General features: G+C 29.2%; 3 protein-coding genes across 3 annotated transcripts in view; 2 read left to right on the top strand and 1 right to left on the bottom strand.

The window, feature by feature from the left end:
* LOC125878027 (tetraspanin-19) overlaps nt 1–26,525 on the top strand; it is a 367,072-nt gene that overhangs the window by 216,239 nt on the left and 124,308 nt on the right. The gene's annotated exons all lie outside the window — the stretch shown is intronic.
* Nucleotides 1–26,525, top strand: part of LOC125878026 (E3 ubiquitin-protein ligase RMA1H1) — a 117,867-nt gene that overhangs the window by 25,604 nt on the left and 65,738 nt on the right. The gene's annotated exons all lie outside the window — the stretch shown is intronic.
* On the bottom strand, nt 1,095–5,190 carry LOC125878009 (uncharacterized). The gene is made up of 3 exons (XM_049559307.1): nt 4,850–5,190; nt 3,137–3,427; nt 1,095–2,544 (listed from the first exon to the last, which is right to left on the bottom strand). The coding sequence occupies exons 1-3, from the start codon at nt 5,003–5,005 to the stop codon at nt 1,378–1,380; spliced, it is 1,614 nt and encodes a 537-aa protein (XP_049415264.1). The 5' UTR covers nt 5,006–5,190; the 3' UTR covers nt 1,095–1,377.

Consider the following 26,525-nt stretch of genomic DNA (forward strand, 5'->3'; position numbering starts at 1 on the left):
CGATTAATCTACATTTACGTCACATAAAACTAATTCAAAGAAAACGCTCTCTATCAAATAAATTTATTATATATATACCCAAACTCAAAATTAAAACCTTTTAATAAATGAAGGAGCATCGTTATCTACTGTGGTGATATAAGTTGTTGAAGCTACCACGTTGACATTAATCTGAAAACTTTCAAATAAAACAAACCAACGTCGTCTTACGTTATTGACACTTCCAACTAATTAGAAAAATCTTTTGGTTGAATTTTACGTCTAATATACATTTAATCCATCCACTTGTTGAAAGATATAAACTTCCTCCATTTTAAAATATTGATTATTTTTTATCATCCAAAATTATATTTATCTCCATCTCATATTAGTTATCATATTTATTTCTTGCATAATTTAATAAATCATAAATGCTCAAAAGTGATAGAGCCATCGAGAAATAGAGTGTCAAACTGCAATACCTAAATTCACTCATCCAAAGTTTGTTTCCACTCAAATTTTCAGGGATTGGATTTAGGTGTGTAACAAACTTTGACGTACTAATTTCATGTGTTCAGTGTTTCACTCCCAGCAATTATTCTAATCTTCCAATAACCAAGAGAACTAAACTTACATCTAAGAGTTATGGCTAACAATTTGGATCTAAACCTTATATTATGCAACTATTATTTGGGCTAATACAAATATATAAGGCAAATCCCCAAAGAGAATTCTATCTAGAGATGCAAATTTGGAAGCCTAATGATCATTATGAAGCATATTTGTACTAAAATTACTTCATATAACAAATTTCTTAAAGAAACATAACAATTGAACCTACTAGATGAATTTAGCTGCAAAGAATGGAACCCTTTCTTTCACAACGACACAAGCATCGCTGCTTTGACTGTATGTCAAGGAAAAGACACTGGTAAATTTGAAGCTTATGAGTTCGAAATTGTAGTTCCTTTCTTGGACCCTAGTTAGGGTTATGTTATTTGTATGTCCAATGTATCAGTAGACATACATTGACATATACACGACATACATAGTACATACAACAACACAAGTACATGTTTTTACCGGATATATAGAGAGTACACAGTGGGTAAGAGGATATCCATAGGAACTTTCAATTTCAAACAGAAGTGTAAACCCCTTACAAGTTACAACTAATACGAGAGCTTCAGAAGTTTGCAGGTAAAATAACAAAGCTTCAGAAGACTTGACAAATATACAACGCATCAAAAGATCTCATATACACCAGATTCCACGCTACTAACATGACTCCTTATTCAGTAATAGATAGTGTTTTGAGTGACATGTACTACTACTCTTTAGTTTCTCAGACCACTCATGAAAGGTTTACTAGAAAGATTGGGGCCCGATCACTTAACCTCACCATCCTCTCTGAGAACCACCAGATGAATGTCCATTCATACTATCCAGGATGGCATTGAAATCAACAGGCTGGCCACTTTCCTCTAGCCTTTGGATCACATTAACAACATGATCACCCCGGTAGCCCATGCTCACTAGTTTCTCAATCAACTCATTGTATGGATGGTTGCGCACCTGCTGAGTTGGACGAACCATCAGATTTGGACTGGGGGTAGGCTGCTGATTTTGGGGAGGGAAGCTGGATGGAGGATAACGACTTTGTTGGAAGTTTGGTTGGGGCGGTGGATGTGCCCTTGTTCCTTCGCCATCATACATCACATATGCATTTCCTGGAGAGAGTGTTGGATGAGCTCCACTAGCTGCATACCCATCGCCTGGTGCACCAAATGAAGGCTTAAGATGCGGCGCTGCAGGCTGTTGCTGAAGGGGCCTACCAGACCTATCATAGCCATAAGGCATTGCTTCGGGACGGCTAGCAACTGGTTGAGATACTCCAGAAAATGGCACTTGCATTGGCATACTATTGGGCATTGTCTCAGGAGTAGGATTTGGTTGACTATGCAGATAAGAGGGATAAACAGCAGGTGATGTAGGTCTAGCTTGCTGTTGCATAGCTGGAATCTGCGACTGTTGAACCTGTTGGGGTACCTGCTGTGCCCACTGCTGCTGATATTGGGGCATTGATTGGAGTTGTAGTGTCTGGTTCACCTGAGGTGGTGCCGGCTGTGGTGTTACTTGCATTTGAGGATTTCGATACTGCGGATCAGACGACAAAAATTGACCTTGAGACAACTGAGTTGGAGCTTGTTGATTTGCCATCTGAGGAGGGGGTAGATAGTAGCCTTGTGACTGTGCCATACTTTGGGATGGAATTGATTGTGGAGGAGGCACAGGTGGCTGTTGTGGCTGCTCCACAGGTCGGTTAGTAAGAGAAGCCTGGGGTGCCACTTGATGGGGTAGTGCAAGAGCCAGTTGCTGTCCATGCACTTCAGGTGAATCGTCACTTTTTTTGTCATCAGACAGGTGTTGAGCACTTCTCTCCTCATTCTGCTGAGAATTGCTGGATGAAGTTGATCCTTTCTGTGCAAGCTGAAGCTTGGCCAGCTCCTTTTGAGTTTCGGCAAGTTCTTGTTTATCTCTTAGAATTTGTACAGATCTGTGAACCTGCAGGAAGAACAGTTTAGTCAATAGCTATTTAAGTTTCTTTATTGAAATCAAGAGCTATTTAAGTTGACATGATGTGATGGAAAAACCGCTGAACACCAAAGAGCAACTTGAAAATTGCCAGTGGTTAAGAACGAAACCATTCATATGCCTTAGAACCAACAAAAGCAAAAGTCAGAGTTATTAGTATATATCAGAAAGTGCATCTAAAGCTTCAAGTACAAACAAAATGAAAGGCACCTGCAGAGGAATAGGGAAGCAAACCATACAAGTCAATTAGTCAACACTCCATTTTTAACTAATGGAGAAGATGTCTAATTTAGAAAATTCTCTAAGGTGGTCACATGTTAAAGCTAAAAACAGCTCTGCACCACACAAACTTCTCCAGCAACTACTGGTTCAAGATAATTCTTCATTCATAAACTGCTAATTGCAAGTAAAGAACCAAGCACATTTCCCAATGTGTCTCTCAGTTACACTAACTTACATGCTGCCTATTATGAGTGAAAGGTCTTGAAACTAGTTCAAGACACACGGGAGCAGTAATTTTTAAGTGTCTTAACTTTAGTCCCACAGAAAACAGGTAACTAACCTCTTGGACATGCTTCTCTAGAGCCTTCAGTTTTGAATCTGCCTCACCATGATCCCGAACTAAATCAGAGCGCATTTCTCCAATAGACTTATCAAGATTGTAACAGTATAATTCCAACTGCGACAAGCGTGAACTGATTCCCTCTAGGAAGCGCATGAGATTGTCCGTATATTTTTTCATGGTCTTCTCAATAGTACATATCATGTCTTGGTTGAAGGAAGATTCTTCTGGAGGACTATATGCTGGAGCAGGAAACATTGATGACCTTGTCATTCTGCTTTTGTGGAACTCCTACTCAAAACAAGAGCAAAATTGAGTTAATTCTAAGAAAGCGACTGCTTCTATATATTTATAAGTGAGTTACATTGAGTGTGAACTTTTTTGAGTATACATTTGAGTGTAAACTTTTTTGAGAATACATTGAGTGTAAACTTTTACACCTTACCAACTAAATGAAGAAAACGAATTGGTTAAGCAAGATGCATATAATAGCATGGATCTTAGTAACTATATTACAAAGACTACATAACCATTACGGTGGTTGGTGGAGTAGAACTAACTTAATCTCTATGGCAATGCAAAATGATCCAAATATGGCCCATAAGTGCAACTATTTCATGGTTATTTTCACTGTGCCAGATAAAACCTAGACTCCAATCCAGGGAGAAAAAATTCACCATCAGACCTTAGCTCCCGTTGAAGTCCAATATCTCAAAGATGACAATTACTATAAAAGAACAAGATGAAAATGCAAGCATGAAAGTCAAAGCAGTCAGAGTTCATATCAGAAATGGAAATCAAACTCTTTCTTCAACAAATGCACATAAGCCACAGCGTGGCAAGCACCATCAACAATGATGCCAAAAACATCTGTCCATAAACCACTGAATTTAGGGAAAGAACCACCAATGTTCTCTCATATCAAATTAATAATCATATAAACAATTATACAAAAACACTCTTCCATCCCCTTCTCTTTAAATCAGCAGGCGTTTCATTGTTTTTCCTATTTCCTGTTTTTCCCCATCTCTCCCCTCTGCTGTACTCCCCCAAAATACGATTTCTCAAGCAATCCTAACAGCAAAAGAACGAGCTACAATGTTTACATACCTCAGCTGTACTCCCCAAAAATACGATTTGTCAAGCAATCCTAACAACAAAAGAACGACCTACATCGTTTACATACCAGCCAAAAGATTACATTTTTTTTGTGGGGTTATAAAAAAACACAAAAAATCTTTACCAGATTCCATATTCAGCAANGGAGGGTAGAGTGAATAATCATATAAACAATTATACAAAAACACTCTTCCATCCCGTACTCTTTAAATCAGCAGGCGTTTCATTGTTTTTCCTATTTCCTGTAAATTTGTTTCTCCCCATCTCTCCCCTCAGTTGTACTTCCCCAAAATACGATTTCTCAAGCAATCCTAACAACAAAAGAACGAGCTACAATGTTTACATACCTCAGCTGTACTCCCCAAAAATACGATTTGTCAAGCAATCCTAACAACAAAAGAACGAACTACATCGTTTACATACCAGCCAAAAGATTACATTTTTTTTTGTGGGGTTATAAAAAAACACAAAAAATCTTTACCAGATTTCAAATTCAGTAACTATTACCACAATCAAACAACAAATTTCCCAAATCTCCCCGAAAATCTCAAAACCCTAAAGGTCAACTAGCTTATCAAAAATAATAGTGATTACCTTAGCAGAATTGGCAGCGGTTACAGGATCAGAGTGTGTTCCATTCGATGGATCTTGATTAGCATAATCTTCATAAGAACAAAGTATATCATCAGATGCAAAATCAAAACCCTTAGAACCCCCATTGTTTGACCTACCAGATGATCCAGATGCCATTTTTCAATGATCCAAAATCTAGGGTTTCGCTTCGATTATCAAAACCAAGATAAATAATTATAGAAAATCAAGATTTTGAACAGGTATAACGTATTGATAAAGTTTTCTTGGTAGAGAAGATAAGAGATTTATCGAGAATAGTGTACTTTGCTTTAGCTTTACTGCTAAACACGAGGATTCGTCGTATTGTAGATTTGTAAACAGAATTCTAATTTGACTATAACTTTATATATGATTAATAATTAAGGTAATTAATACTTATATTTTTTTTATTTATATTAAAAATAATATTTTATTAACTTTATTTATTCCTAACTAGAATCATATCCTTGACAATGTAAAGTTACCGGATCAGAGTTTTCTCTCGGGCTTGAACCCGAAAACTCTGATTAAGGGTGAAACACTCCCACCAGTGCAACACAACACATGTTGGTGGAATAAGTTATTTATACATCTGATGAGATAATTTTATCTATCATGTATTCATAAAACAAATAATTATATAAAATAATAATAATTAAATTTAAGTATTATTAATAAAATACATTTTTAATTATTAAAGATTTCTCACAAGCGTGTCAAATCATTAATGACCAAGTAATATGAAATTAAAAAACAAAGAAAGACATAGGTTAAGATTAGGATAAACCTATTGACCGACCTTTAAAAAAATAAATATGACCGACCACCATTATTATGTGGTAGGTTATGTTTTCTAATTATTACTATTTTACTTTTTAATTAATTTTTATATTATATAATAATAATAATAATTATTATTATTAAAAATTTAGTTATGATATTTTAATTGAAATTATGATCTTGACAAGCTTCAGATATATATAATGACTTTTATTTTGATTTATTTAATTTTTAAATATATTTTAAGAAATTATTCCTACAAATTATAGAACAATAAGGAGATGTGAGAGGTCAGATGTAATGGATATGAGAAGAAAATAAACGTAGATAAAAAAGTATTTGAGAGAGGTAATTAAATTGGTTGTGGCGCTACTTTAGGTACTAAGAATATGATTATAGATAGAAGGTTATGTAGATCAAGGATTGAATTAGAAGGTTAATAGATAGCTCAGTTTTGACTCACTTTTTTGTGGATTTAACCATGTACATGAATTTTCTCATTTTTTATCGTCAATTACTATTTTAAGATAATCTACTATTTTTGTATGTATGAGTGTTAATTAGTTGACACAACATACTCGTGAATAACACAGGTATACAAAAATTAGAAAAACGCATATTTTTTATTTAAATAAAATTATTATTGCATATCTTGTAATTTCATTTAAATAAATATATTACTACATTTATTATAATCTATTTTGTTATTATTTGTAATATTTTATATTGGTGTGACACACACGTGCATCACACATGTTCTAACCTAATTAAAAAAATGGAAAAGGGTCAAAATTGCCCCTGAACTATGCGAAATAGACTATTTATACCCTGCATTACATTTTGGGATCAAAAATACCCCCGCAATTATCCCAGGAGACCACAAATACCCTCAAGAGTTAACACCCCAAATTTTTAGTGATGTGGCAAGCCACATGGGACTAATCCCTCCATCTAAGCATTGCCAACTAAAATTCAGTACAAAAGAACTTGACTTTTCGTGGCGACAAAGTCGCCACAAAATCCCAAAATATAGCCACTAAAGGTTATGAGTGATTTTTAGTGGCGACTAAGGCTCCAACAACCATTCGCTAGTAAAACCTATTTTTTCAACAAAAAAATATGATAATTAATTTTCGATTGCGACCTAATTTTCTAAAATAAATAACTTGCAATATCCATATTAAAAACATCCAATATTATTACGAAAAATAATCAAAATTACTTCTCTATTCAAATCTCCTATTATATATATATGTGTGTGTGTGTGTGTATAATACATCATTGTACATTTTATACATTTACATATGACATAAAAATAAAACATATAGTGTCTTCAAACTCCTACTTAATCGATATCATATTTGGTTTTTTAAAAACAATGAAGAAAAAAACACAAAATTAGAATTTAATGTTAAAAACTTTTAGTGACGATTTTCTGGACTTTTGTGGCGACTGTTGTTGCCGCTAAAGGTCTAGTTCTTTTGTAGTGAATCCTAGTTGGCAACGCTTAGGTGGAAGGATTAGTCCCACGTGGCTTGCCACGTCAACAAAATTTGGGATGTTAACTCTTGAGGGTATTTGTGGTCTCTTAGGATAACAACAGAGGCATTTTTTTATCCCAAATTGTAACGAAGGATATAAATGGTCTATTTCATATAGTTCGGAGGCAATTTTAACCCTTTTCCGTTAAAAAAATAAAAAAAAATTATCAATTAAATAGCTTGAGGAAGAAGAATTATTAATTTTACTTGATTGTTTGTTTTACTTTTCTTTTCAGTCCAAAAATGTCAAAAAGTTAGAAAAGGGCCTATGTATAAGTGTTAATTAGTTGACACGACATACACGTGTAATAACACACGTATACAAAAATTAGAAAAACACATATTTTTCATTTAAATAAAATTATTATTGCATATCTTGTAATTTCATTTAAATAAATATATTACTACATTTATTATAAACTATTTTGTTATTATTTGTAATATTTTATATTAGTGTGACACACGTGCGTCGCACATGTTCTAACCTAATTAAAAAAATAAAAGAAGATTATCAATTAGATAACTTGTGGAAGAAAAATTATTAATTTTATTTGATTATTTGTTTTACTTCTCTTTCCAGTTCAAAAAAATCAAAAAGTTAGAAAAGGGGCATATGAGGAAAAAAAAAAAATTAGTGTCACACCTCCCCCCGCCCGCTTCCTGAAAGACCTCCTTTCTTATCACCGCAACTCATGAATTCGATTGTAAAACATAGCAATATAAAGATCAAATTGAAAAGGAGAAAAAACATAAATCATCAAATTGATTAAGGAATTAAAAAGATCAAGCAGCAAATGCATGTTAAAATTAATTAATAAACCTTTTACATTAATTATTAAAAAAACGCAAAATAACTATTTTCTCCTCTTCGGTAAGATGATCCATGAGTCTGATTGGTGTCTTCACATCACGAAATCTCAATTATTGATTAGGAGGGAGCTTGCTAGACGAAGTTGAAGATGGAGGCTACGACTGCACATTTGCTGAGTTATCAATGTCAGATAATTTTACAAAAAAACTCTTTTAAAAAATTGAATCGGCAATAGAACCAAGTTGTTGTTCGCCTTGTGCCTCCATTTTGTTGTTCTCTGTGCATTATTCCAGGAAGAGGAAGAATATAAATATATAAAGGGAGAAAACTTATGAGGTAGGGTGAGGTCATTCAGAGACAATTCAATTTTTATTATGATGTTTAATGCATTATAAAAAATATATTATTTCATCTATTATAATCTATTTTATTATTGTTGCAATATTTTTTATTTACGTGACATACATGTGCATCACATGTACTCTAAACTAGTTAAAGAATAAAAGAAGATCATCAAATAGATAACTACTTGTGGAGGAGGAGTAATTGATTAAATTTATTTGATTGTTGTCCCTAAATGTCAAAAAATGAACCATAAAACAATAAATTATGATTAATACAATTATCAAAACACCATTGAATACAAAATATCAAGAAAATAAAAATAAATCATGAAATAAACAGATGTTTGCTACTTCTTATAAAAGAGAACATAAAAAAATAAGGAGATGCATTTTGTTTAACAACACTTCTGGATATGATCTTAAGAATCAAAGACATATATTATTTTTATTAGTACTAATAATCGATATCAATCATAAAAAATTGAGTACGAAATATCAAGAAAAAAAAATCATGAAACAAACAAATGTCAACTATTTCTTTTAAAAGAGAATATAAGGCCTTATAGGTTCTTTTTGGATCATCATAATTGTGCTCTCTTGTTTTTTTTTTCTTTTTCTATAGTACAATAATAGTTCTATTAATGATTAAACTAGTTGCGATTCTTTTTTATTACTTAGTCGGAAAGATATAAGGCCATGAAAGAAGAATTAAACGGACAAAATTAATTAGAATTCACATAAATCCCAAAATTTGAAAAAGATTTGCTTTTGAAGTATTAGATTTTGTAATTTATCATCTCGATAATATTGACATTTTAATTTTTTTTATTGATTTGAACTCATAAATAGGACCAAATATGTTGTTGGTATAAGATGTTAAAAAGCTAACTACGCACGTTACTCGAAGGCTATAATTATATATATAATTAATGGTGAAAAATTATTTAAATTAATAAATAGAATGACAATTCATTAGAGTAAGGTGTAAAAATAAAATCTTTAATGAATATTTTGGTACAAAAAATTAGGCAAATTATTCCGGTATTAATTTTGAAATTAAATTTATACATCTTGAATTTTGTGTGAAGTATTACCTAAAATTAGTATAATTTTATTTCAAAATCTTATAGTATCACTTATCTCATATAAAATATAAAATTAATATAAATATAATTTTGAATCAAATAAAACCTAATAAAAGTTAGAGAAGGGGTATAGGAGGAAAATAAATAAATTAGGGGGATCTCTCCGCCCCCTTATCTCGTTATCTTCTTTTGTATCGTCGTAACTCATGAATTCAATTGTAAAACACATCAATATAAAGATGAAACGGAAATGAAAAAAAAAACATAAATCATCTAAGTGATGAAGGAATTAAAAATCAAGCAACAAGTGTATGCTGAAATTAAATAATAAGCCTTTTACATTAATTATTATTAACAAGGAGCAAAATGACTCTTTTTTCCTATTCAGTTGGCGACCCATGAGTCTAGCTAGTGTCTTCACGAAACCTCAATTGTTGCCTTGGAGGGAGTCTGCTAGATGAAGCTGAAGATGAAGGCTGCGACTGCACATTTGTTGAGTTATCGATGCCAGATATCGCTTCAGACAAATTATTTTGGGGAATTGCACGTTTGTTGAGTTATCGATGCCAGATACCGCTTCAGAAAAAATATTTTGAGAAATTGAATCAATAGTAAAACCCTGTTGTTGTCCGCCTTGTTCCTCCATTTTGTTATTTTTTTTTCATCCTTGGGAGAGGAAGAATATATATATAGGAAAAATTTTATGAGGTGGGGTTGGGGCTGGGTGGGGTTATTTGGAGACAACTCAATTTTTATTAGGGGATGTCTTAAAGTATTATAAAATTTTGTTGTTAATTTTACTTCATTTACTTTTGTCATTGTGCATTTATTTATTTCATCAATTAGGATAAATTAAGTTAATAAATCATAAATGAAATTGACTAAATTTCAATCCTCATCAGAACATTGCATGTTTAACAAAATACACAAAGACTTTTATAATTTGTGAATTTTATTCAAATTTTTTTCTAAACTCTAAACTATTAATAGCTATAATTATTTATTTAAATTTGCTTATTTGATAGTCTTTATTTATACATAATTTTATCGCAATTGAGTGAGATACACATCCTGTAGTTTATAACCCTGTTGCAGTTTGTCATATGATAATTAAATCTGAGATTTGATTCGATAGTCTAAACAAATGTTATATTTTAACTTTAATATATGACATTTTTTTACATGATCATATCAATAAAAGATAACATAAAAAATCTTCAAATAAAGCATGAAAAATATATGTATGGCAATAAAGAGACGTGAGAGGTTGGATGTAGTAGATCGAGATATGAGAAAAAATAGATGTAGACAGAAGAAGTATGTGAGAGCGGTAATTATATAGGACATGACGCAACTTCAGATTACCCAAAACATGATCTTAAATATGAGAGTGTGTAGTTAGATTAGAATCTATTTTATTACTGTTGGCAATATTTTATATTGACATGACACACACGTGCATCGCACGTACTCTAAACTAGTTTTAAAATAAAAGAAAATTATCAAATGGATAACTTGAGGAGGAGGAGTTACTGATTAATTTTATTTGATTGCTTATTTTACTTCTTTTTAAGTTCGTAAATGTAAAAAAATTAGCCATAAAACAGTATATAATGATTAATATACTTACCAAAACACCATTGAGTACAAACTGTCAAAAAATAAAATAAAATCATGAAACAAACTTCATTTAAAAGAGAATATGATCTTAAGAAGCAAAGACATATATCATTTATAACTATACAAATATAACCAAGAAACAATACTATCATATGCTCTAGCCATACATACATAATTTTTTTGGATCATTATAATTGTGCTCTCTTGCATCTTTTTTTTTTTTGTAGTAAAATAATATTTCTATTAAATATTAATTTAGCTACGATTCCTTTTTTATTTCTTAATGGGAATGATATAAAGACATTAAAGAAGAATTAAAAATTAATTAGAAGTCGCATAAATTCTAAATTTAGAAAAATATCTACCTTTGAAGATTAGATTTTGTAATTTATCATCTCGATAATATTGACATTTCAAATTTTCTTCTAAGTATATATATATTTGGACTCTAAAATAGGATCAAACATGTTGCTGGTACAAGAGGTTAAAAAGCTAACTACACGTTACTTGAACGCTATAATTATATATATAATTAATGGTGAAAAATTATTTAAATTAATAAATAGAATGACAATCATTAGAGTAAGGCGTAAAAATAAAATAAATTATTTAAATTAATAAATAGAATGACAATCATTAGAGTAAGGTGTAAAAATAAAATCTTTAATGAATATTTTGGTATAAGAAATTAGGCGAATTATTTCAGTATCAATTTTAAAATTAAATTTATATATCTTGAATTTTGTGTGAGGTATTACCTAACATAGTATATTTTTATTTCAAAATATTACAGTATCATTTATCTCATATAAAATATTAAATTAAATAAATATAAAAAATCTTGATTTTGAATCAAATAAAACCTAAAAAAAGTTAGAGAAGGGGTATAGGAGCAAAATAAATAAATTAGGGTGACCTCTCCGCCCCCTTGTCTCTTTATCTTCTTTTGTAGCGTTGTAACGTAACTCATGAATTCAATTGTAAAACATATCAATATAAAGATCAAACATAAATAGAAAAATAAAACATAAATCATCGAAGTAGTGAAGGAATTAAAAGATCCAACAACAAGTGCATGCTGAAATTAAATAATAAACCTTTAACATTAATTACTATTAAAAAGGAGCAAAATGACTCTTTTCTCCTCTTCAGTAAGACGACCCATAAGTCTGATTAGTGTCTTCACATCACGAAACCTCAATTGTTGCCTTGGAGGGAGTCTGCTAGATGAAGCTGAAGATGAAGGTTGCGATTGCACGTTTGTTGAGCTATCGATGCCAGATACTGCTTCAGAAAAACTCTTTTGGAAAATTAAATTGATTGTTGAATCTGTTATTGTCCGTCTTGTCCCTCCATTTTGTTATTTTCTGTTCTTCATTCTAGGGAGAGAAAGAATTTTTTTTGGAAAATTTTTATGAGGTGGGGTTGGGGCTGGGCTTTGGTCATTTGGAGACAACTCAATTTTTATTAGGAAATGTTTTAAAGTATTATAAAATTTTGTTGATAATTTTACTGATCTTTTTTTGTCATTGTGCATTTATTTATTTTATCAATTAGGATAAATTAAGTTAATAAACCAAAAATAAAATTGACTAAATTTCAATCCTCATCGGAACATTGTATGTTTGACATAATACATAAAGACCTCCTTAATTTGTGAATTTTATTCAATCTTTTCTAAACTCTAAACTATTAATAGATATAATTATTTATTTAAATTTAATTATTTAATAGTCTTTATTTATACATGATTTTATCACAATTGAGTGAGATACACATCCTCGTCATATTTTTTTTTGTTCATGTGATATTTTTTGTATTTTATTTTACTTTTTAAAATTCAATCACATTATAGATATTTTGGGTCAAATTTATAATAAAATTTTCTTGAGATATTAATATTACAAGATTGAGAATGCTTTTTTGGTAGTTTTAATCCTGTTGCAGTTTGTCATATGATAATTAAATCTGAGATTTGATTCGATAGTCTAAACAAATGTTATATGAATTATAATATATGACATTTTTACATGATCATATCAATAAAAAATAACATAGAAAATCTTCAAATAAAGCATGACAAATATATGTATGACAATAAGGAGACGTGAGAGGTTGGATGTGGTAGATATGAGAAAAAATAGATGTAGACAGAAGAAGTATTTGAGAGAGGTAATTAGATAGGACACGACACAACTTTCGGTTATCCAGAACATGATCTTAAATATGAGAGCGTGTAGTTAGATTAGAATCTATTTTATTATTGTTGGCAATGTTTTGTATTGACGTGACACACACGTGCATCGCACGTAGTCTAAACCAGTTGAAAAATAAAAGAAGATTATCAAATAGATAATTTGAGGAGGAGGAGTTATTGATTAATTTTATTTGATTGCTTATTTTACTTCTTTTTAAGTCCGTAAATGTCAAAAACAATTAACCATAAAGTAAATAATGATTAATACACTTACCAAAACACCATTGATCACAAAATGTCAAAAAATAAAATAAAATCATGAAACAAACAAATGTGTACTACTTCTTTTAAAAGAGGATATGAAAAATAAGGAGATACATTTTGTTTAACACTTCTAAATATGATCTTAAGAAGCAAATACATATATAATTTTTATTAGTACTAATAATCGATAACAATCTCAAAAAATTATAACTATACAAATATCACCAAACAATCATATGCTCTAGCCATACATACATATATATTTTCAGAATTATCATTAGAGTTTTCAATGTTGATAGTTTTAATCATTGGTGCTACTTATAAATCTTTTTTGGATCATTATAGTTGTGCTCTCTTGCTTATTTTTTTCTGTAGTAAAATAATATTTCTATTAATTTTGAAATTAATTTTATATATCTTAAATTTTGTGTGAGGTATTACCTAAAATTAGTATAATTTTATTTCTAAATCTTATAGTATTACTTATCTCATATAAAATATAAAATTAATACAAATATAATTTTGAATCAAATAAAATCTTTAAAAAGTTAGAGAAGGGGTATAGAAGCAAAATAAATAAATTAGGGCGACCTCTCTGCCTCCTTGTCTCTTTATCTTCTTTTATATCGCCGTAACTCATGAATTCAATTGTAAATCATATCAATTTAAAGATCAAACAGAAATGGAAAAACAAAACATAAATCATCTAAGTGATGAAGGAATTGAAAATCAAGCAACAAGTAAATGCTGAAATTAAACAATAAATCTTTTACATTAATTATTATTAAAATGGAGAAAAATGACTCTTTTTTCCTCTTCAGTAAGAGGATCCATAAGTTTGGCTAATGTCTTCACATCATGAAACCTCAATTGTTGCCTTGAAGAGTTTGCTAGATGAAGCTGAAGATGGAGGCTGCGACTGCACGTTTATTGAGTTATCGATCCCAGATATCGTTTGAAAAAAAATATTTTAGAGAATTGAATCGATAGTAAAATTCTGCTGTTGTCCGCCTTGTCCCTCCATTTTGTTATTTTTTGTTCTTCATTCTAGGGAGAGGAAAAATATATATAGGAAAATTTTTACGAGGTGGGGTTGGGGCTGGGGTGGGGTTATTTGGAGACAACTCAATTTTTATAAGGGAATGTCTTAAAGTATTATAAATTTTTGTTGACAATTTACTTCATTTATTTTTGTCATTGTGCATTTATTTATTTTATCAATTAGGATAAATTAAGTTAATAAATCATAAATGAAATTGACTAAATTTCAATCCTCATCAGAACATTGTATGTTTAACAAAATACACAATGACCTCTATAATTTATGAATTTTATTCAATTTTTTTCTAAACTCAAAACTATTAATAGACTAGGTAATGTTGCCCGTGCTGTGCACGGGCACGGGCCCAATAATATAAATGGTATGTTTTGGAGCTAATAACGGAGATTTTGAAGCGATTGTTTGCGTGGATAAAGGAATAAGTTTTTTTATCACAAAACTTGTACTTTATTTGACGTTATTCAAGGCACAATAAGACTATCCACATATAAAATTTTTGAAATATTTTATGTTGTCAATTATCATGATTTATAGTATTTTTACGATAGATTCACTTAAAGAATGAGTGGAATTTTTTGTTTTTTTTTTCAAAACATATTTTATGTTGTCAATTACCATGATTTATAATATTTTTACGCATTTTTTAAATATAAAAAACCCAAAAAAAATAAGACAAATAAATTAAAATGGACCCAATATATGTTATTTTTGTTGTCTCAATTTATGTCACACAAATAAAATTTGGAGAGTCAGCCAAATTTTAATTTTTTTTAAAAAAATGTTTTAAGTTATTAATTATTGTGATTTATAATATTTTGATGTAACTTTCAAATAACCAACATTACTGGTCACTTTGTCCTAATTTATGTGATATGGATAAAATTATAAAATTAACTCTTTTAAAATGTCTTTCAGATATTTTAAGTTGTTAATTATTATTATTTATAATACTTTTTTGGTAATTTTGAAATGATAAATGTTATTTTTTCTGTCCCAATATATGTGACCCGGATAAAATTTTGAGAGTCAACCTATTTTATTATATATCTTTTAAATATTAAATGTTTTAAGTCATTTGTAAATGATTTATTATATTATATTGTTATATATTATATTATATATATATATATATATATATTATATTTATTTCTACTATATAATAAAAGGGGTTTTATTATGATATTATATATTATATAAACTCCCTTTTATTATATAGTAGAAAAATAAATATATATTATATAGTAGAAAAAATGATTTATTAAATTATATATTATATAGGGAGTTTATGATGGGACACATAGAATGATGGGACACATAGAATGTCCCATCATAAACTCCCTCTTATATAATAGTAGAATTACAATTACAAAATTAACCCTTTTAAAATGTCTTTAAGATATTTTAAGTTGTTAATTATTATTATTTATAATACTTTTTTGATAATTTTAAAATGATATATGTTATTTTTTCTGTCCCAATATATGTGACCCGAATAGAATTTTGAGAGTGAACATATTTTATTATATATCCTTTAAATATGAAATAGTTTAAGTCATTTGTAAATGATTTATTATATTATATTATTATATATTATATAAACTCCCTTATAGTAGAAAAATAAATATATATTATATAGTAAAAAAAATGATTTATTATATTATATATTATATATTATATATTATATAGGGAGTTTATGATTGGACATTACAATGTCCCATCATAAACTCCCTCTTATATAATAAGAGAATATAACTATTTATTTAAATTTGCTTATTTGGTAGTCTTTATTTATACATGATTTTATCGCAATTGAGTGAGATACACATCCGATAGTTTATAACCCTGTTGCAGTTTATCATATGATAATTAAATCTGAGTTTTGATTTGATAGTCTAAACAAATGTTATATTAATTATAATATATGATATTTTTTACATGATCATAAAAATAACATAGAAAATCTTCAAATAAAGCATGACAAATATATGTATGACAATAAAGAGACGTGAGAGGTTGGATATAGTAGATATGATAAAGAAAAAATGTAGACAGAAGAAGTACTTGAGAGAGGTAATTAGATAGGACATGATCTTAGATATGAGAGTACGTAGCTAAATTAGAATCTATTTTATTATTATTACCAATATTTTATATTGACGTGACACACACGTGCATCGCACGTAAACTAGTTAAAAAACGAAAGAAGATTATCAAATAGATAACTTGAGGAGGAGGAGCTATTGACCAATTTTATTTGATTGCTTATTTTACTTCTTTTAAGTCCGTAAATGTCAAAAAAAAAAAAATCAACCATAAAACAGAAAATAATGATTAATCCACTGACAAAAACACTATTGAGTACAAAATATCAAGAAAAAAAAAATCATGAAACAAACAAATGTCAACTACTTCTTTTAAAAGAGAATATAAAAAATAACGAAATACATTTTGTTTAACAGCATTTCTAAATATGATCTTAAGAAGCAAATACATATATCATTTATATTAATTAGTAATTTAGCTGCGATTCTTTTTTATTTCTTAGTCGGAATGATATAAGGCCATGAAAGAAGAATTAAGCGTACAAAATTAATTAGAAGTCATAGAAATTCTAAATTTGAAAAATATATGTCGTTGAAGTATTAGATTTTGTAATTTATCATCCCAATAATATCGACATTTCAAATTTTCTTCTCAGTATATATTTATTCGAACTCATAAATAGGACCAAAGATGTTGTAGAGGTTAAAAAGCTAATCACACGTTACTTGAACTCTCTCTCTCTATATATATATATAATTATAGGTGAAAATTTATTTAAATTAATAAATAGAATGACAATTCATTAGAATAAGGTGTAAAAAGAAACCTTTAATGAGTATTTTGGTACAAGAAATTAGGCAGATTATTCCAGTATTAATTTGAAATTAAGTTTATATATCTTGAATTTTGTGTGAGATATTACCTAAAATTGTATCATTTTCAAAATCTTATAGTATCACTTATTTCATGTAAAATATAAAATTAGTATAAATATAATTTTGAATCAAATAAAACCTAAAAAAAGTTAGAGAAGGAATATATGAGCAAAAATTTAGAGTTATCAAGAAGGGCCGGCCCAGCCCACCTTGCCCAAGTCTCACGGGTCAAGAAATTTGAAGGGCTAGGGCAGGCTAACCCTTTATTTAAAAGGGTTTGAAAATGCTCAACTCAACCCATCCCTAGAAAGGTTGGAGGCTGGGGCGGGCTGACCCTTCTTTTTTTCGTTTCAAACTTAGAATTCTATTAAATCAAGGAATGAGAAGATTTTCAAATCAAATATGACAAACTATGGTGTTGTTTCAATAACATTAGCAAAAAGACTGGTGTGATTAACATGTATCTAGGATACTTGATACGTGAGATACATGTATCTGGTGTGATGCATCTCAGATATGTAATTTAGATATATGAGAGTGACGAATGAGATGAGAGGGAGGCAATGGCCCAGGATTTGTCTAAGTATCCTAGATACGTACGAATTCAAATGGATAGAGTGAACCTAGAACAAATAATTAATCTAATTTTGAGTACATGTATCTTGAGATACATGTATCTGGACATACCAAAATCTAATAAGATTCGTATATTATAACATAGCGTGCATTTAGGTAATTAGTTCATATACTAGTGATGTTATTGTAAGTTACCCTTTAATAAATAGTTCTGGCTCATGGGCTTACCCCGCCCTTACCCTGATCAAGCCTCAAGCGCCAAAGACTTATAAGCCTTAGTTTTAAATGGGCTTGAAATATCATATCCCAACCCTACCCAATAATAGGTAGGGTTAGGCCGGCCCCATAGGATAAACCCATTTTGACGGCTTTAAGCAAAATAAATAAATTAGGGCGACCTCTCCGCCCCCTTGTCTCTTTATCTTCTTTTGTATCACCGTAGATCATGAACTCAATTGTAAAACATATTAATATAAAGATCTAATAGAAATGGAAAAACAAAACATAAATCATCTAAGTGATGAAGGAATTAAAAGATCGAGCAACAAGTGCATGCTGAAATTAAATAATAATCCTTTTACATTAATTATTCTTATTATTATTATAAAGGAGCAAAATGATTCTTTTCTCCTCTTCAGTAAGACGACCCATGAGTCTGGCTAGTGTCTTCACATCACGAAACCTCAATTGTTGCCTTGGAAGGAGTCTGCTAGATGAAGCTGAAGATGGAGGCTGCGACTGCACGTTTGTTGAGTTATCCATGCCAGATACTACTTCAGAATAACTCTTTTGGGGAATTGAATTGATAGTAGAACCTTGTTGTTGTCCGCCTTGTCCCTCCATTTTGTTATTTTTTGTTCTTCATTCTTGGTAGAGGAAGAATATATATAGGAAAAAATTTATGAGGTAGGGTTGGGGTGGGGTGGGGGGAGACAACTCAATTTTTATTAGGGGGTGCTTTAAAGTATTATAAAATTTTGTTGACAATTTTACTTCATTTTTTTTGTCATTGTACATTTATTTATTTCATCAATTAGGATAAACTAAGTTTAAAAAAATCATAAATGAAATTGACTAAATTTCAATCCTCATCAAAACATTGTATGTTTGACAAAATACATAAAGACCTCTTTAATTTGTGAATTTTATTTAATTTTTTCTAAACTCTAAACTATTAGGAGTAATTAATATAATTATTTATTTAAATTTGCTTATTTGATAGTCTTTATTTATACATGATTTTATCGCAATTGAGTGAGATACACATACCCGTCACATATATATTTTTTCTTCATGTGATATTTTTTAAATTTTATTTCACTTTTTAAAATCCAATAACTTTTTAGATTTTTTCGGGGTCAAGTTTATAATAAATTTTGCTTGAACTTTCCTTTTCAGTCAAAAGATAATTAGTTATTTGGCCAAAACAATGATATTTAAAAAAAATATATTTTATAGATTTCCCCCAAAATAAAAAGTACTATGTTGAAACAGATAGTCACTACATAAATACCATATTAATGGAATATACATATTAATATTGGTAGTGTTTTTACCGAAAAATGGAGATTTCGGCAATAATTCTTTAACGTTTCATTTTATTTTTTTCCCGATGTCACATTCTTCTCTTATATTGAATAGTATATATCTGAAGAAATTAGATTCAAATCATTCATGTGGATTAATTTAAATTTATATAAATAGTAAATAAATATATATTTGTAATTTAATTTGTATTAAAGAACGAAAAGAATACGATAATTTGAACTTCTGTTGAACCGTGATCTTTTATTTGTGGAATAAGGAGAGAAAACCCATGTGCTTGAAATGTAGCAAAAACAATAGATTAAATTTCTCCCTCTGTATATTCCTATAAAGTTCTAGTGAAGATTTTTATAAAGATATTTTCTATGAATAATTTTTAAATAACTTTATAGCAAGGTACGATTCATAAGCCGTAATTCTTCAATGATATTCGAATTTTTATATATATGATTTCACTATTATACTAATTAAATAAATTTAATTATCGTTCAAACGGTGTGTTTGGTAAAATTTTTCAATACCTTTTAGTACTTCAATATTTATGTTCTTATTCAACTTTTTCTCTTATCACAACCTCTAGAGATCAAATCTAACCTCTCGAGATCTAGTTAAAATTAATATATATTTTTTCAAAATCTTATAATATCACTTATCTCATATAAAATATAAAACTAATATAAATATAGAAAATGTTGATTTTGAATCAAATAAAACCTAAAAATAAGTTAGAGAAGGGGTATGGGAGCAAAAATATAAATTAGGGTGACCTTTCCGGCCCCTTGTTTCTTTACCTTCTTTTGTAGCGTCGTAACTCATGAATTCAACTGTATAACATACCAATATAAAGGTCAAACAAAAATGGAAAAACAAAACATAAATCATCTAAGTGATGAAAGAATTAAAAGATCGAGCAACAAGTGCATGCTGAAATTAAATAATAAACCTTTTACATTAATTATTATTTAAAGGGAGAAAAATGATTCTTTACTCCTCTTCAGTAAGACGATCCATGAATCTGACTAGTGTTTTCACATCACAAAACCTCAATTGTTGCCTAGGTTGAGGTTTGCTAGATGAAGTTGAAGATGGAGGTGACTGCACGTTNAGAAAAATGATTCTTTACTCCTCTTCAGTAAGACGACCCATGAATCTGACTAGTGTTTTCACATCACAAAACCTCAATTGTTGCCTAGGTTGAGGTTTGCTAGATGAAGTTGAAGATGGAGGTGACTGCACGTTTGTTGAGTTATAAATGTCAGATACTGCTTCAGAAAAATTCTTTTGGGAAATTGAATTGATAATAGAACTCTGTTGTTGTCTGCCTTGTCCCGCCATTTTGTTATTTTTTGTTCAACATCCCAGAGAGAGGAACAAAAATAAAAAATAAATATATATACATATATATGGTTGGCTGGGGTGGGGTCATTTGGAGACAACTCAATTTTTATTAGGAAATGTCTTAAAGTATTATAATTTTTTGTTGACAATGTGACTTCATTTTATATGGTGATTGTGCATTTATTTATTTTATCAATTAGATTAAATTAATTTAATAAATTAAAAATGAAATTAACTAAATTTCAATCCTCATCAGAACATTGTATGTTTGACAAAATACATAAAAACCTCTTTAATTTGTGAATTTTATTCAATATTTTCTCAACTCTAAACTATTAATAGATCTAATAATTTATTTAAATTTACTTATTTGATAGTCTTTATTTATACATGATTTTATCGTAATTGAGTGAGATACACATACTCGTCACATATATTTCTTTTGTTCACGTGATATTTTTTAAATTTTATTTTACTTTTAAAATTCAATTAGTTTTTAGATATTTTGGGTTAAATTTATAATAAGCTTTCCTTGAGATAATAATATTACAAGATTGAGAATATTTTTCTAGTAGTTTATAACCTATTGCAGTTTGTCATATGATAATTAAATCTGAGATTTGATTTAATAGTCTAAACAAATATTATATTAATTATAATAAATGATTTTTTTTACATGACAATATCAATAAAAAATAACATAGAAAATCTTCAAATAAAGCATGACAAATATATGTATGACAATATGGAGACGTGAGAGGTGGATGTAGTAGATATGAGCAAAAATAGTTGTAGACAAAAGAAGTATTTGAGAGAGGTAATTAGATAGTGCATGACACAACTTCAGGTTATCCAAAACATGATCTTAATTAGATATGAGAGTGCATAGTTAGATTAGAATCTATTTTATTATTATTGGCAATGTTTTATATTGACGTGACACACACGTACTCTAGTAATTAAAAAATAAAAAAAATTATCAAATAGATAATTTGAGGAGGAAGAGTTATTGATTAGTTTTATTTGATTGCTTATTTTACTTCTTTTTAAGTCCGTACATGTCAAAAAATTAACCATAAAACAGTAAATAATGATAATACACTTACCAAAACACCGTTGAGCACAAAATGTAAGAAAAACTAAAAATAAATCACGAAACAAACAAATGTCTGCTACTTCTTTCAAAAGAGTATGAAAAATAAGGAGATACATTTTGTTTAACAACACTTCTAAATATGATCTTAAGAAGCAAAGATATATATAATTTATATTAGTACTAATAATTGATAACAATACTATTATATGCTCTACCTATACATACATATTTTCTGACTTATCATTAGAGTTTTCAATGTTGGTAGTTTTAATCATTGGTGCTACTTATAATTTTTTTTGGATCATTATATAATTGTTCTCTCTTGCTTATTTTTTTTCTGTAGTAAAACTATATTTCTATTAATTATTAGCTTAGCTGTGATTCTTTTTTATTTCTTGGTCGGAATGATATAAGGCCATAAAATGGGTTAGAGGAAATGACATTTATTATTTGACAATGCCGTAAAAAGTATATAAATCACAATAATTAATAACTTCGAAATTTAAAAGACATAAACAAAATTGGCTAACTTTCAAAATTATATCAATATCACATAAATTGGGACATGAGAAATAAACAAAATTATTTAAGATTACGTAAAAGGTACTACAAATTACAATAATTAACAATTTAAAATATTTAAAAGACATAAAAATGATTAATCTTTGAAATTATATCTATGCCGCATAAATTGGGTGAACAAAATAATATATATTACTTCAAAATTGCTTAAAAAATTATAAATCACAGTAATTAATAACTTAAAATATTTTTAAAAATCATATAAAATTTTGAATAACTTCTCAAGTTTCAACATGCCTGCTTGTAATTTGGCAATTTAAAGTTTTCTTTTTTTAAAATCTGTCTTTTATTTGTTTTTGGAATAACACTTTTGAAGTACTACTGATGAAGTTATTCATGCTAATAGGTTTGTTGTTTCAGGTTTGGATGATGGATGATAGAGACAAGTGATAAATGTATTCATTTTTCTAGGGGCAAAATGTAGGCAAACACATTGTTTGTGGCTCCTTTTATTGTGTGTGAATTCAAAGTTAATTCTCACTTAGATGTATACAAATGGTGGTGATGGGGTTACTGGTTCTTACCTATGAAGTATGTTCATGAAGCTATGGTTGCAATAAATTTTATGGGAAGAGTTGGACACGTGTAATTTTGAAGATTGTTGCCTTATGTTAAAAAGAATGCCTATGCTTTTATGATTTCTATTATTTTAGACATTTATTATAGCAAACAAACAAGGAACTAAAAGTCAAGTCCTGACCGAATGACAACACCATTGCTGGTGCAAAATATTAGTATTACTTGGCCTAAAATGTTGGCCCCGTGCTTAGCACGGCAACACTCATCTAGTTATTTATTTAAATTTGCTTATTTGGTAGTCTTTGTTTACACATGATTTTATCGCAATTGAGTGAGATACACATCCGGTAGTTTATAACCCTGTTGCAGTTTGTCATATGATAATTAAATCTGAGTTTTGATTCGATAGTCTAAACAAATGTTATATTAATTATAATATATGACATTTTTTACATGATCATAAAAAATAATATAGAAAATCATCAAATAAAGCATGACAAATATATGTATGACAATAAAGAGACGTGAGAGGTTGGATGTAGTAGATATGAGAAAAAAATTAATGTAGACAGAAGAAGTACTTGAAAGAGGTAATTAGATAGGACATGATCTTAGATATGAGAGTATGTAGTTAGATTAGAATCTATTTTATTATCGTTGGCAATGTTTTATATTGACGTGACACACACGTGCATCGCACGTAAACTAGTTAAAAAATAAAAGAAGATTATCAAATAGATAACTTGAGGAGGAGGAGTTATTGACTAATTTTATTTGATTTCTTATTTTAGTTCTTTTTAAGTCCGTAAATGTCAAAAAAAAAAAAAAAAATTAACCATAAAACAGTAAATAATATTAATCCACTGACAAAAACACCATTGAGTACAAAATATCAAGAAAATAAAAATAAATCATGAAACAAACAAATGTCAACTTCTTCTTTTAAAAGAGAATATAAAAAATAAGGAAATACATTTTGTTTAACAGCATTTCTAAATATGATCTTAAGAAGCAAATGCATATATCATTTATATTAATTATTAATTTAGCTGCGATTCTTTTTTATTTCTTAGTCGGAATGATACAAGGCCATGAAAGAAGAATTAAGCGTACAAAATTAATTAGAAGTCATAGAAATTCTAAATTTTAAAAATATATGTCGTTGAAGTATTAAATTTTGTAATTTATCATCTCAATAATATCGACATTTTAAATTTTCTTCTAAGTATATTTATATTCAAACTCATAAATAGGACCAAAGATGTTGCAGGTGCAACATGTTAAAAAGTTAACCACATGTTACTTGAACGCTATAATTATAGGTGAAAATTTATTAAAATTAATAAATAGAATGAAAATTCATTAGAGTAAGGTGCAAAAAGAAACCTTTAATGAGTATTTTGGTACGAGAAATTAGGCAGATTATTCCATTATTAATTTTGAATTTAAGTTTATATATCTTGAATTTTATTTGAGATATTACCTAAAATTGTATCATTTTTATTTCAAAATCTTATAGTATCACTTATTTCATATAAAATATAAATTAGTATAAATATAATTTTGAATCAAATAAAACCTAAAAAATGTTAGAGAAGGAATATTATAGGAGAAAAAAATTAGAGTTGTCAAAAAGGGCCTTCCCAGCCCACCTTGCCCAAGCCTCATGTGTCAAGAAATTTGAAGGGCTAGGGCAGGCCAACCCTTCATTTAAAAGGGCCTGAAAATGCTCAACCCAACCCATCCCTAGAAGGGTTGGGGGCTGGGGTGGGCTGATCCTTCCTTTTTTCGTTTCAAACTTAGAATTCTATTAAATCAAGGAAATGAGAAGATTTTCAAATCAAATATGACAAACTATGGTGTTGTTTCAATAACACTAGCAAAAAGACTAGTGTGATTAACATGTATCTGGGATACTAGATACGTGAGATACATGTATCTGGTGTGATGCATCCCAGATATGCAAGTTAGATATATGAGAGTGACGAATGAGATGAGAGGGAGGCAATGGCCCGGGATTTGTCTAAGTATCCTAGATACTTGCGAATCCACATGGATAGAGTGAACCTAGAACAAATTAACCTAATTTTAAGTACATGTATCTCAGTGAGTACATGTATCCTGAGATACATGTATCTGGACATACCAAAATCTGGTAAGATTCGTAAATTATAACATAGTGTGCATTTAGGTAATTAGTTCATCTACTAGTGATATTTTTGTAAGTTACCCTTTAATAAATAGTTCTGGTTCATGGGCTTATCCCGCCCCTGCCCTGATCAAGCCTCAAGGGCCAAAGGCTTATAAGCCTTAGTTTTAAATGGGCTTGAAAAATCCTATTCCAACCCTACCCAATAACAGGTAGGGTTAGGCAGGCCCCATAAGATAAACCATTTTGACGGCTTGAAGCAAAATAAAAAAATTAGGGTGACCTCTCTTCCCCCTTGTCTCTTTATCTTGTTTTTTATCTCCGTAAATCATGAATTCAATTGTAAAACATATTAATATAAAGATCTAACAGAAATGGAAAAACAAAACATAAATCATCTAAGCGATGAAGGAATTAAAAGATCGAGCAACAAGTGCATGCTGAAATTAAATAATAAACCTTTTACATTAATTATTCTTATTATTATTATAACGGAGCAAAATGACTCTTTTCTCCTCTTCAGTAACGCGACCCATGAGTCTGGCTAGTGTCTTCACATCACGAAACCTTAATTGTTGCCTTGGAGGAAGTCTGCTAGATGAAGCTGAAGATGGAGATTGTGACTGCCAGTGGCGGACCCAGGATTTTCACGAAGTGGGTTCAAGATATAAAAATATACCTAATATTATTTGTAATTTTTATGAGGCTAACAACATACATATTTGACTATACTAAACAATGTTAATAAATTTGAAAAAAAATTACATTGACTTATGAATGAGACGGTAAATAACAAGATGAACGAAAAACTAGGCTTCAATATAAACTAAGAAGATAAAAGAATATTATGAATGATTTCTCTTCATTCAACAGTTAACAAATAAAAACAAAATATTAAACAAAATAATTATAACCTTAATTTCAGAATTGAATACATAGAAACATACCTAATATTATTTGTAATTTTTTGTTGATTTTAGAATGATAAGGGATTTTTTAGTTGAAGAAATAAAAAATAACCACAATAATCATATATGTATATATAAAGACTAGAATCAAGAGCGAAAAACATACTTGTGCAAGATTTGAGAGATGGGGAGAGTTTTTTTCCTTCAACAAAAAAATATGCTCAAAATTTTGGGGGGAAAAGTAAGAGAGGTTCAAGAAGATTTCAACAAAGAAGAAGATAAAATAATTTTTAGAATTGAAAATAATAGGGATTAGTGCCTTTTT

Source organism: Solanum stenotomum, chromosome 9, assembly GCF_019186545.1.
Source record: "Solanum stenotomum isolate F172 chromosome 9, ASM1918654v1, whole genome shotgun sequence".
Taxonomy (NCBI): domain Eukaryota; kingdom Viridiplantae; phylum Streptophyta; class Magnoliopsida; order Solanales; family Solanaceae; genus Solanum; species Solanum stenotomum.